The sequence below is a fragment of the Heliconius melpomene genome, chromosome 20 (genome assembly GCF_056956725.1).
Source record: "Heliconius melpomene rosina isolate 202511_hmr_F chromosome 20, ASM5695672v1, whole genome shotgun sequence".
Taxonomy (NCBI): Eukaryota; Metazoa; Arthropoda; class Insecta; order Lepidoptera; family Nymphalidae; genus Heliconius; species Heliconius melpomene.
The window spans coordinates 4,247,364-4,260,355 of record NC_140408.1 but is presented as its reverse complement, the minus strand read 5'-3'; the positions used below and the strand labels follow the sequence as shown (position 1 = coordinate 4,260,355).

At 30.6% G+C, this 12,992-nt stretch overlaps 1 protein-coding gene across 9 annotated transcripts in view; it reads right to left on the bottom strand.

The window, feature by feature from the left end:
- The window catches only part of LOC146527612 (plasma membrane ascorbate-dependent reductase CYBRD1-like), a 48,033-nt gene that overhangs the window by 2,397 nt on the left and 32,644 nt on the right, over positions 1–12,992 (bottom strand). For 5 of the 9 annotated variants that reach the window (XM_085205427.1, XM_085205428.1, XM_085205434.1 and 2 more), the window contains 4 exons: positions 3,423–3,658; positions 2,989–3,191; positions 1,693–1,862; positions 1,384–1,407 (listed from right to left, as the gene is read on the bottom strand). In XM_085205427.1, coding sequence (XP_085061553.1) covers positions 1,384–1,407; positions 1,693–1,862; positions 2,989–3,191; positions 3,423–3,658 — 633 coding nt within the window. Of the gene's footprint in view, positions 1–199; positions 921–1,383; positions 1,408–1,692; positions 1,863–2,988; positions 3,192–3,422; positions 3,659–12,992 lie in introns of those variants that run through there. The other 4 variants (XM_085205430.1, XM_085205436.1, XM_085205435.1 and 1 more) reach the window with 2 other exon arrangements.

Genomic DNA, 12,992 nt, shown 5'->3' with positions numbered 1-12,992 from the left:
CTTATGTGCTTTAATGTTAGAAATAGTCGTAGATTCATTGTAATGTGTGTGATGTATATATAATTATAGTATAGTAACAAATAATAAGTGGTTAATATGTAGTGTGAATAAAATAACATTTAAATAATTCGTTGATGCCTTGTTAGTTATATTATTTATATACACCCAACCAGATTATACAAAAAAAATTAAAAGTCAATTTGCCTTACAACTTTTTATTATAACAAAATAAAATATATTTTGAAGTGCACCGCTCATTATTCTTCAAAAGTTTATTACAAACTAAAACTTATAAAAATATATTTGATATTTATGTTATAAAAAATAAAATATATGCATTTTGGTCTGATACAGACCGAGCCTAATCTATCTATCATGTATCAAAAATATCTTATTTAAAAGCCTCCATATTTGTACATAGGTAGGTACTTTTTATTTCTTATAATGTTATAAACTAATGGAGATTAACATAATCGTATTTATTTACTAAAATTAAAATCGTAAAAAATATAACGTTTAATGAAACCATTATTAATAAAAATTGTATGAATTATGAGTGTTTCATTATTTCCTTTTAATAAATCATGTTTTTGTCGTAATAAATAAATGATAGCGTACAATCGACTGTCCGTGTTACAAGAGATTCTATATACAATTTACATTAAAGAAAAAAAAGAAAGTAAATTACTCAAAAAATATGATTGTCCCTTATAATAGATTTCCATTGAATATTACCGAATATTCATACTTTAGCTTTTTAATACATCTACAGATCAACAGAAGCTCTTATATCACGGGCGTCTCGTTTGAATTTGTCCCTAGACAGTATATAAATGACGACGGCAAGTATGGCAACGATGGTGACGCCGATCGCGTTCAGGATCACACCCTCGTCCGGGAGACCGCTGTACCGTTCCGGGCTGTGGATACGCACATATATTGTAGAACTGCCACAATTATTTTATTGTTTATAATAATTTGTAATACTTTATGATATAAATAGAGTTGTATTTTAAATGTGTTATTTTTATTTAAATTATCGATTCGAATATCGATATATCGATTTGTTAAAACATTTTAAGTTATGGTGTTTATAATGTATGGCAGTCCTAATACAAAACTAACATAAAACACATGCATAAATAAAAACATCGACAGAAATAGATAGGCATGTATGATACATACATAAGTCCAAATAAACAATAATTACCACTTCAAATGGCTCTCCCATGCTCGAATGCCACATACACAATACAATTACTATAACAATAACGAAACCTATTTTCTGATAAGTACGAAAATACAAAATAAATCCAGTAATGCTATGGCCAAAATAAAATAATTATATACTGAAATTGAAGATAGCATTTTACGTTAAAATACCTGAATTCTCCCACAGTAGCATTTCTGGAGTAAAGTTCATAATGAGTTATGTATTCCAATATGTATATTTGTGTAAAGAAACTCTTAAATGGTCACCCCTATTAATATTAAAAAGTGGACGATATAAAGTTTAAGAAGCTTCTTGCTACCATTTGACTTTAAAAAATCCTAAATTACGATCTTGCTTATGTTAGAGCTTGATAATAATATTTTTATATTTGCATTAAGCCCAAAAGTTGTTTGCTGCTTTTTTAACCATTTAAATGTATTTTAGTATTTTGAAAGTATACACTTTCTAAGTATACATACCCAAGAGTAAAGAGAGCTTTCTCAGTGAGTCCGGTGAGGCAGGCGCTGGCTCCGAGAACAAAAGTCAAGATGCCGAACGCGGCGTGGATAGGCACCAAAGATGCGCGGAAACTCGCCGTTCCCTTATTACAGATCAATAGCAAAAGGAAGCTGAAGAAGCCGACCGCATACTGAAATAAATTATATATTAAATTAAGATAAAATGCTATACGGTGTAAATAACACGATTGAGGTATTGTATACAGAAAGATAGATAGATATAGCTTGACGAAGTAAGGTGTTAGATATTAATATGTGATAGAGAATTTAAAATAATAGAGAATTTAAAACATGTCTTACAAAAATTGTAATTTAATTGATGCAATTATATTAACCTAATATTCATTGCTTACAAAAACATTGTCTAATCCTTAGATAATAGATATTATTTATTATAGGCATGTTAAAAATGTTTACGTAAGCAGTCAACAGTGATAATTAATATCTCATCAATGAAGAAGCTGTCATATTTAAAATGAAATATATTAGATAAATTAACAATTGTTCTTTGAAAATATCTACTACGACATAAATACATAAAATGGCATCTTTATGTAAATTTATGTATATTATTAGCTATATACATATAACATTATTCCCTTTTTAAAAACGAGTATAAAATTTCAAATAAACTAAGTTAGGTTAAGACTTAAACGATTCGAAAATTCAAAGTGGGTACCCTGTTACGTGCTCCATCTAAGTTTGAGTGAACTCACCTTTTGTGTTAAAATGGACTTATTCTGAATAACTCAACTATGAATGGAATAATGTATTTATGAAACTGTTTTTGACAAAGTGCTTTTGACAAAGACATTATAATATTTGAGAATTAGTAATAAAGGAATCCTGTTCTGTAATTTTATTCAATATTTATATGCGGGCATATTCATAAATATATTATCAGTACCTACTATATTTAAAATTTAACAAAAGACGTAAAGATGCTTTAACACGTACTGACTATAAAAAATGTATATGTGTATTCTTTGAAAGCAGTAAATGTTTACAGTTTAAATATGAAGAATACAACTTAAAGTGATTATTTTTTGTATATCTATTATATAATGTGCATCTCATCACTAGAGGCTGTTGAAAATTCCAGTCCAAATCAGGAGAATATTTCTATTAATATTGAATAGATATTTACAATCTATAAAAAAATGGAAAACATCCTTAATGTATTGCTAGCATCTCTGTTTCTTTTGCAAAAAGAAAATATGATTTACTGACTGAAAAAGTAATTATTTGTATTATTACCTGAATTCCAAAGAGTCCCATAGCAACTAAACCGATCCAGCTGTGAAGCGAGTAGAAGTTGTTGATGCCCTTCTTATTATGGAAGTCGAGAACCGCAAGGAAACCGATGACAATACAAGGGAATGCCAGCGCGTGGAATATAGCATGTAATAACTTCACGTAGATGCGTCTGAAGCATCGGCAGATGCGGTAGAGAAGTACCGCTGGAATAAAAAAAATAGATGTTTGTCTATAGATGTTAAAGCTCGAAGTAGAAGTTATAATGTTAATTTTAAAAATTTGCTTGGCACAATTGTCATTTGAAATCGTTATGTCATGTCCATTAATAATAATTTATGTGTATTAATAGGTAAGGCTCAAGCCAGTTATAGGTTCAATTCCTACTTGAGGAAATTAAATATTGATCGTGAAGCATTATATTAGGTAATACTTACAGAATCCGCTAAAAGTAATGAAGCCGGCCACCATAAGCGTTGGATGTAAATTGAACTGCTTCTCGGGTATATCGTCGGCCCACCCATAACCCTCTCTATAGAAGAAGGTCCAGAATATAGTGAGTGCCGACACTCCTATCAGGAGAATCGTAGCTAGTGTGATAATCAAGGCATATTCACACCATTCGCAAGCACCCCTCTCGTGCTCGTCTGATTCGTACGAACGACTGCGTTGTCTGTAAACAAGGATGTGAATTTAAGTCTATAACATTTCTGCTAGTTAATATTATTAAAATAATTGGCGAATATTGTGAAATTAGAGACTGTAAAGCTACAGGTTGTGGGTTCGATTTCCATTCGACGAAATGAATTTTTTAATGTTTTCATTTCTTGTCTCCGGCACCAATACAAAAGCTCGGCGTTGAGATCCGCTACTCAACACGCAATGCCTCGAAAAATGCAACGGAAAGTAGGAATGGAGTGTCTTAACACTAGGTTCCCTCTACCTTTCCGGCTATAACCGGGATACAGCATGAGGCTTATTTGATTTGATTTTAACCAGCGATCATGTCATACATAGTTTATATAGTAAGAAAGTTATATAGTAAGTTTATATACTAAGTACCTTACATAATTACGAATAGGTGTACAGGATTATTTGAGTGGGAAGCGAATGCAATTTCAGTTTAAGCTTAACTTAAACCTAGTCCTCTAACTCAAACGTTGATCTGTTGAGTTCTACGTACTAAATTAACATACACATGTCAGTTTCTAAAGCTGAATTGTGTAACTCGGGCTCAAGTCCGGAGAAGCGTTTGAATGGTAACAGATAGGTCAGGTAGACTAAGGTTAAAAGGAAACCACAATGCTATTGATACTTAGTTTAACAAAGGGTTGACCACCACATCATCCGTTCTTACATTTTGTAAAGACTTTTTTTTTTATATGTCTCCTATAACTTATCTATATATATAAAATCGAAAGGTCACTCACTCATCACGAAATCTCAGAAACTATATGTGTTAGGAATCTCAAATTTTGCATAGGAGTTACATATAGGACGTAGGTCGCTAAGACGATAATTTGCAATATTCGACTTCTAAGGGGTTGTTTTTGGGGTCGAAAGTTTGTATGAAACTTCGTTACTACAAATGCTAGGAGTCTCAAATTTTGCATGACGTCACTAGGACGTAGTCATGGAGACAGAAATTAATAATAACATAGTTCACGCGGGTGAAACCGCGAGCGGGCCGCTAGTACTTTATATGTTTAACTAATATGTATTAACACGAATTCATAATATCGCAATATATGGGAGAGCATTTACGACTGCATCGATTATTTCATATGATTTTATAAAAGTAAAAAGGCGATGGTTGTCCTTAATGTCGTTCGTAAGGGCCAAAGGTGTCAAGTAACGTGAGATCACACCGCCACCGGATGCTATACAGCGACAGATGAGGTGCTTAGCCTCGTCTGTCGGTGTTAAGTTTTATATCTGATAGCTTAACGTTAAAAAAAAGGGTTTAATATTTAAGATAGGTACTACAAAAATACCTTCTTCTTCTCAAGGTATCTTCTGAAAATTAGTTTTGAAATCAGTAGTGTTACAAATTTTATTTAATTCTTCAATTTGAACAAATTTAATATAGATTTCTTATAAAATTATTTTTATTTGACTCAAGTTGATAATATATTCTATAACTAATGAATTACTTATATTCGTGTCATTTAACAACTATGTTATTTTTATTAGTTTTAGTGAAAACGAACAATTTATTTTGTTTCATAAGAAATAAATAAAGCAACTGAAAAAATAACTAATATTTTATATAGAATAATATATATATATATTATAAAATATTCATAATTTTGTATTTTAAGCTGCATTGAAACAAATCGACGGTCATTTTAGGCTTTGCAAAGTAACCAAAACTCGTGATAGGTCACTTGTGAAAGTGTATGGTGGAAGGTACAGTGTAGCTTTGGTCATTTATTATAAGTTTAAACAATATACAATAATACTCCTAAATTTTTTTGTTTTCAGTTTTTTAAATTTGTTAAATTTGTATTTATTCCGTTTTTGTGAAATTTCGTTCTAAAGTTATATTTTTAGTAACATATTTATTTTTATCTTTTTTCTTTTCTTTTGCCCTTAAAAGCATTACTTATCTGTATTACAATTTTAAATGAAAAAATAATTTATGTTTCCTAATAATATGTTGTTTCGAAAACATATAGATATGTAACATTAATTACCACAACCACCTAAATGGTAGGTCAACGTTAAAATTGAATCATTAAATTTAAGTAATATTAATTAATTAATATTTAAGTAACGCATATATAAAGTGGAATAAATTACTGCCTCAATTATGCAAGTAACTGAGCTTAACGTCTAGTTTTCAAGTAATTATATACGCTTAGAGGCGGTTTAATCATTGATTCCGGCATATACTCGTATGCTGTACGGTTAGACTTCTATTTCCTATTTCGATAAAATAATATTTCTACATTTCTATTTATTTCTATATTTTTTATGTGTTGCTATTTTATGTATTAATAATAATATGTTTTGTATCAATGTAATGTTCACGCTGTATATCGCACATAGAAAGGTAGGCAGAGGAGCCTGGGAATCTAGTGTTAAAACACTTCGTTCTCCACTTTCCACTGAATTCTGGAGTTATTGAGTGTTGAAAATGTGAAAAAATAAACATGTTAAATATTTTATTTTCGCGAACGAGAATGGAACCCCCAACCAGTCGAGTTTACATTTGCATGTTTGTGACCCTGCACCACGATTGGCCTCTATATTATGATTTAATTGGTAAATTTAAATAAATATTTAATTACTGCATTTACTTTAAAAAATTGAATTTGTAAATTAAAATAGTTAGCTAAAAACATTATTCCATAACTTACCTAGACTACTCATTAATAAGTCATCGATTTTTTTTTCTACACTTAGGAAAGAAAAATACTTTTTTAAAACGCTATATATATTTTTGAAACTTTTATAATTTTTTATTAAAAAGTAATAAACTAGATTTTAGAAAAAAAAATGGCTTATACAAAAGTAGTTCTTTAGTAGAAATGTTTGTGAGATTTTCTCGTGTACAAAAAAGCGGCGAAACGAGTTGTATCATCTAGCTGTTCTACTTAAACGGTTGCATTGAAGAGAAGAGAAATGTGGAAAGGGTCTTGTGGGGGACGAAGGGGGAGGGACGGTCAACGACCTCTGCGGCCATGGTACTCCTGGCCTACATGACATGTAACATATTATTAATATATATGAATGTAATGTATATATTAGTGTTTTTATAGGTAAAAATAAAAGTATAGTAAAATATTTATGTAATTATTTACAATAAAATAAGAAAAATTGTGTGCTTATCAAGATAAGATCAAATCCAAATAAAAGTTTTAAAGTCACAAAACTATAAGCATATAAATTAGAAAATAAACACTACGCTTTTTTCTTGGAAAGCATTTCTAGAATTGCATAATAAATCTTTAAAAGAATCATTGAACTAACCACATTCAGTCGGAAAGTTCCCAGAACTCCGTCTCTCGAGCGGCGTAATGACCACACAAAACGAGCAAACCAAGATATTTAACGAACACATTCTATGCCACTTGTATTATAGACTACTGTGGCTTTTACTAATTGTGTCCATAGAAAAAGTACTTGTTACATACATTAAATTCATATTTTTAAGAAAAATAAAATTAATATATTTTTTCCCACACACAGTAGGGTAGGCAGAGGAAACTTAGTGTTATGACACTCCGTTACCCACTTTCTGCCGAATTCTGGAGGCAGAAATCAATGCCGCGCTTTGCCTCGAGGGCCTTTACCAGAGCGAAGAAGTGGAAAGAAAAATATATACATATTTTGATTAAATTCTTGATAATTTTAAAATTATTGAATAGTTTTCTTAATTTTTTAAAGCAATGTAAACACCTTCCTAATTAAGGTTGAATTTAAGTACTGAACGAACGAGACCTCTCTAGAGAGAGCTTTTGATTCTGAGAACGGTGTACAGCACCTGTTTTGATTACGACATTCCAGTTACCAAATCTTATTGAATTCTTAAAGTATTATGGAAGGTGTTGTGTAAGAGTTGTAAAAGCTATTTCGTTTGGTTATAAATGACTTCAACTATTATACCTATTGAGGCCTGTTCTGGCGGGGCACAAAATGTGACCGTATATGCGAAGGGTTTGAGGAACTCGAGATATTTAATATTTCCATTTTCTTTGCTCTGGTGTCGAGGCAAAAAGTCTCAAAATTCCAAAAAGTCCAAAAATTCGGCGGAAAATGGGAAACGGATTGTCTTAGCGGACACTAGGTTCCCTTTGCCTCCTACCTAGCTGTATGAGATACAACGTAAAGCTGATTTAATTTAATGTATACAGTGATATATTAGTTCCCGTCATTGAATTAAGGACCGCTTATATGTACCATTTGTAACGAGATGGACATCTGTACGATGGCACTCTATGCACTGACATGTGTCAGACAGATTAAGCTCTACTGAAAAGGAAGAGCAACTTCAAATCATATTACTCATAGTTTATCTTGCAGTAAAGAAGCTAAGAATTATTATTTTTTTCTATTTTTTTTTTTCACATGAAATAGTCATATTTTAGGGTATAGACAGAGAAATTGGGAGAATTATAAATAATACCCAGTTAAATTATACATTTCAATGTGCTTTCCAAGATAGATAAACACCTTATGCATTTTATTACAATGGTTCTCAAGAGATATTCAGCACCTTTGTGCTAATTTCGTTAATTCAACAAGCGTCTATTAAATTATTATGGTTCTCTTATCTAGTGGCTCAAACTTTCTTTGGGAACAGATTTTAATAGTAATATTTAATATTTATATCTCACGTTTGCAACTGACTGATTTTATAAGAAATTTGTAACATAACATATTCAATTTCCTATATTTTAAAGAGTATTTTTTTGCAGGCGTTAATCATAGATTTTTAAAAAATTATAAGCCGTTTAAAAATATTTCATCACACATAGATTTAACAGAACGTAATTTTCTCCCATACAACTTCACATATTATAAGAAAAACAAAAGACGAGAAAGTTAATTTTAATTATCGGTGGCAAAGTTCGTAACTCAAGAAGCATCTTGAGTTATCTCCATGGGATAATTCTATTAATTACTGAAATGTCAACACGTCATTAGTCTAAGGGTAAAATATAAAAATATATACAAGAGTTTTTGTCCCTCAAAATTATCACGTAAAATAATTTGGTAAAATTGTATAGAAATTGATAAAATCAAAATAGGTTCAGCCAAAACGGATACAAAATATATATCCATTATGTATTTTAAATAATATGTTAGTAAATTAAAAAAGCAATACCTTTAATAGTAGAGAGGTATATTATAAGCTCTTGCCATTGTTTTTTTATAAGCATTGCCAAGCCTATATAAAACATTTAAGAAATTTTATGTAAAATGTATAGTATTTATTTTATTTTAGTGTGAAACAACTTAAAGCGCCTTTTCATGTTTTCTTCATAAGATATGTTTCAATAGTGCGATCGATATGAAAGAGCAGGCAACAGAAGTTCTGTTATCTTAGCGCTTTTCTAAACGTTGTTTCGAAGAACCGTGTTAGAAGTTCAATTGAAATATTGATTTATTACTGTATTTTTAAACTTCACATTGTATCTTGCACATAGCATATGCAGATGGAACTTGCATTCCCCATTTTCCCCTAAATTCTGCAGGCATTGCCTGGTTGAGTGACGGCATTCAACGCCGCATTTTTTTTCAAGTAATAAGGCATACGAATGATAATAATCGTACTGACTTTCCATATAAACATTTTCCAGAACTGTAAGGATAAAATTTAGTCCAGTAAAAAGTCTAAATTGTTCTTAAAAGAAATTGCCCAAAAATATTGCTTAATTAAAGGGTCTAGTACTTTAACAATAATAGGTGTTTAGATAGATATATCTTATTCACTGCTAAATATTATTAGAATATAAGACGGTGTTGAATAAAACATAACGTCTTAATAATCTAATAATTTGAGATGAATGTCTCGCGTCTGCAACTACAATTTGTACATGAAAGCTGTCGCGGCGAGACGACGGCACGTTCCTTTTGAAGCTAGAAAGTATAACAAGTCCCTCGCGATGCGAATGTCGACGACAAATTACTCTGCGTTATATAAAGCTTTTCTTTATATACTCTATATGTTTTATTATGTTTTTAGTTTGAGGGGGAAGGCAGAAGGAACGTGGGAACCTAGTGTTAAGGCACTCCATTACCTATCACGATCGATGAATTCGACATTCGTGAGGTATTATTTCCGTCAAATTCTTAAGGCATTCTAAGGCGTCTTGAGTGGCGGAATCCAACGCCATCGGTGGGAATCAAATAAATTATATATTTAATATCAATAATATATCTCTCTCTATCCTGTTTGTGGTTAGACTCTTTGACAGTCAAGCTAAAACACGTAGAGTTGTTGTCTACGGAAGATATATATATAGGTATTTAATATAAATATATATGATGACGATAAATTAAATTGATTTTAACTACATTTTTACAATTGTATAAATAACATAACACTTAACTAAAATGCTTACATTAATTATTACTTTAATAATTATATTGAGTAGTTTTTATATGATAAATGGAAGTAAGACGGTGACAGTGCATAAATAAGGAAAACAACTTTCACTGCGGTTTACTTGCAGTTTTTGCTGAGTCAATATTATTACTTTTTATGTTCATTGGAGAAACTAATAATGCTATATTATATAATGCATTAGTATTATTAATAAATTTACTAATATATTGCAATTATATGAATATTTTTGAAAAATACATAATATTGTTTAGGTCCGTTTCATATATAGGCAAAACTATAAATGTGTTATATTTAAAAAATCATCATTAATAGCATTACAATTAATCTCGTTTTTCTTTTATTTTTTTTTAATATAGTACATATCACCATATAACCATAGCATCACAGAACGCGTCCGTTAATCCTAATGAGGAAGTGTTCTAGAAAAACCATACAATTATAGTTACATCACGTCACTATTTTAAGTGCAAAATAATTGTAACTGGTTGCATAGGCACCGACTATTCCGCACTATCTGTTTTGCAATGTTGGGTAACAGTTCTCATTATACATATAGCTGATTATAGTTCAAGTAAAATAACTACTTGATAGGGGCCACCGAAACAGATTGACGTTTCAAATTTATTTAAAAAAAATATAACGGAAATTCTTTGCTTTTAAATAGTAAAATTTTTTTCAATAATTACAAAATAAAATCTTTTTACTGAAAAATAAAAAAATAAAGGGTAGAATTAAAGTTGCATTTCCTATTTATTTCCTGTAAAAATCTATAGAAAACCAATAAAATATTAAGTCTATAAAGTAAAAATCTGAGTATATAAGATAAGTCGAATGTACAGAACGAAAGCGGTAGCGCTGCCGCCCCTATAATAAGCCTCATTGATCTTCGACCCCAGCAATTGGATTTAACAGGTCGTTGCTGATTGCAAAAACTGTGAATCGTGCACAAAATATGTACCAAATATATACTTTAAAACACATTTTCCATAAGATATTACATTATCTTTTGTACACAGGTATGTCAAGCAAACTATTCGAAATATTTTATTATTCATTTATTTACAGACTGATAATAATACCGTTGTAATAGTCTAAGCTAAGTCTTGTTTATACTTTTAGAGAGAGATTTTACACTGTGTTCTCTATGTAAAACATTTTTTTATAAAATTTTCGTTAAACGTTTTTATAAAATTACACAGACTTACAATATTATATTACCTAAGTACTTTAACATCCACTAATTTCCGTAAAATAATAATTGTAAAAAAATCTTTTATTTACCCATTTGTATATAGTTGTTACTAAAAATAAACTTTTATATATATAAATTGCCGTGAGAGCAGCTGTAGCGATTAGATACCAATTGTGCAAAGGCCACGAGGTCAAAGCGAGGATGGGTGGATTAACGGATTCATGGTCATTTTTTATTTTTAACATTTTGTAAAGCAATATATACCTACCTACATAATTAAGTGGGTACGTCGATGTCCTTAAACAACTACAATCAATAAGTACAGTTTAAATTTGTTCAAAATCAATAACGACCATACCTTTAAAGTAAATATAAGACATGGCAAAGGTATTTGATATTGTCACAGCTGTATGTGTATATATGGTTATTTTTCGCCAGAAAGATTCTTTCGCGGCAGCAATACGCCTTTCTCCATCAATCTCGTATCTTCCGTCTCTACTGAACATACTTCCCAAACCTACCACTGTATTCACTTGTTTTAATATATTATCATTCACATTCTTGCATCAGCTTCAGCTTGCATTCCATCCTTTCTTAATTTCTTTCAAAACCAGAACTTTATTTTACTGGCATGTGTATAATATATATGTTTTAAAATATTAAGTATAAGTAATTGCTTCATCATCATCATTATCATCAGCCTGTCCTCGTCCACTGCTGGACATAGGCCTCTCCAATGGCACGCCACTGAGCTCGATCTTCAGCTTCTTCTTCTTAAGTAATTGCTTACTTAATATGAATGCTGGTAATATACAAATCATCTATGAATTTCATTTTCGATTTTGTTTCTTTTAAATATCTAATAGAGCTATTTATCGGTCGTGGGCTGTGGCGCCCTGCTGTGGTTGGTTTATAGAAGTGCCTTACTCAGTTGAATATGAAACAAAATCATTGCCTCTATCTTATCAATCTTATTGGTATATTAATAAAAAAGAAGATCGTCATATTTTTTTTTCCTCGTCTTGTACTACCGGGTTAGATAAAATGAATCTAGTAGACAGATTTACTACGTTATCGATTTATATACGAATTTATTTATATTTATTAGGAAATACAATTATAATACTTTGTATTGTTGTAAAAACGTTACAATATTTTCTCTAAATTCTCCGAGCAATTCTATATTTTGGGATTTTTTATCTCTATCTATATAAATGTTTACACTGGCAACAGCTCAAAGTTTTAGTATTCAATTTAAATCCATCCTCGACGTGTAATCCTTTCACGTTGTTAGCATAGATTCGAATTCCATGACCGCATTACAATAACATTTTAAGTGCCAAGTTAGATGTGCTCAATAAATTGTAAAAAGTGGGCCTCTGACCCTACGCACTCGCACTTATGCACATTCGAATTCAATACGGCGTTTACGCATATTACTATAAAGACCAGCGAGTACTTCCAAGTCCAACTGCCTCGACGTGAGACCCGCAAGTTCTAACGGTATTAAATGTTCATCAATGGATTTTGCTAGTTAGTGGTCAAACCGGTAGTGTTGTTGAAGTTGTTTCAAAAGTGATCCATTTTAATGAAATATCAGATTTTTTTTATTATTTAGAGAGAAAATTGTAATTGAGGAACTTTCAATTCCATCTATATTTGTTGTAGCAATATATCTAATTGTATAAATATGTTTTTATAATTGGAATATAATTTTTATTATTTAGAGTAAAAGCT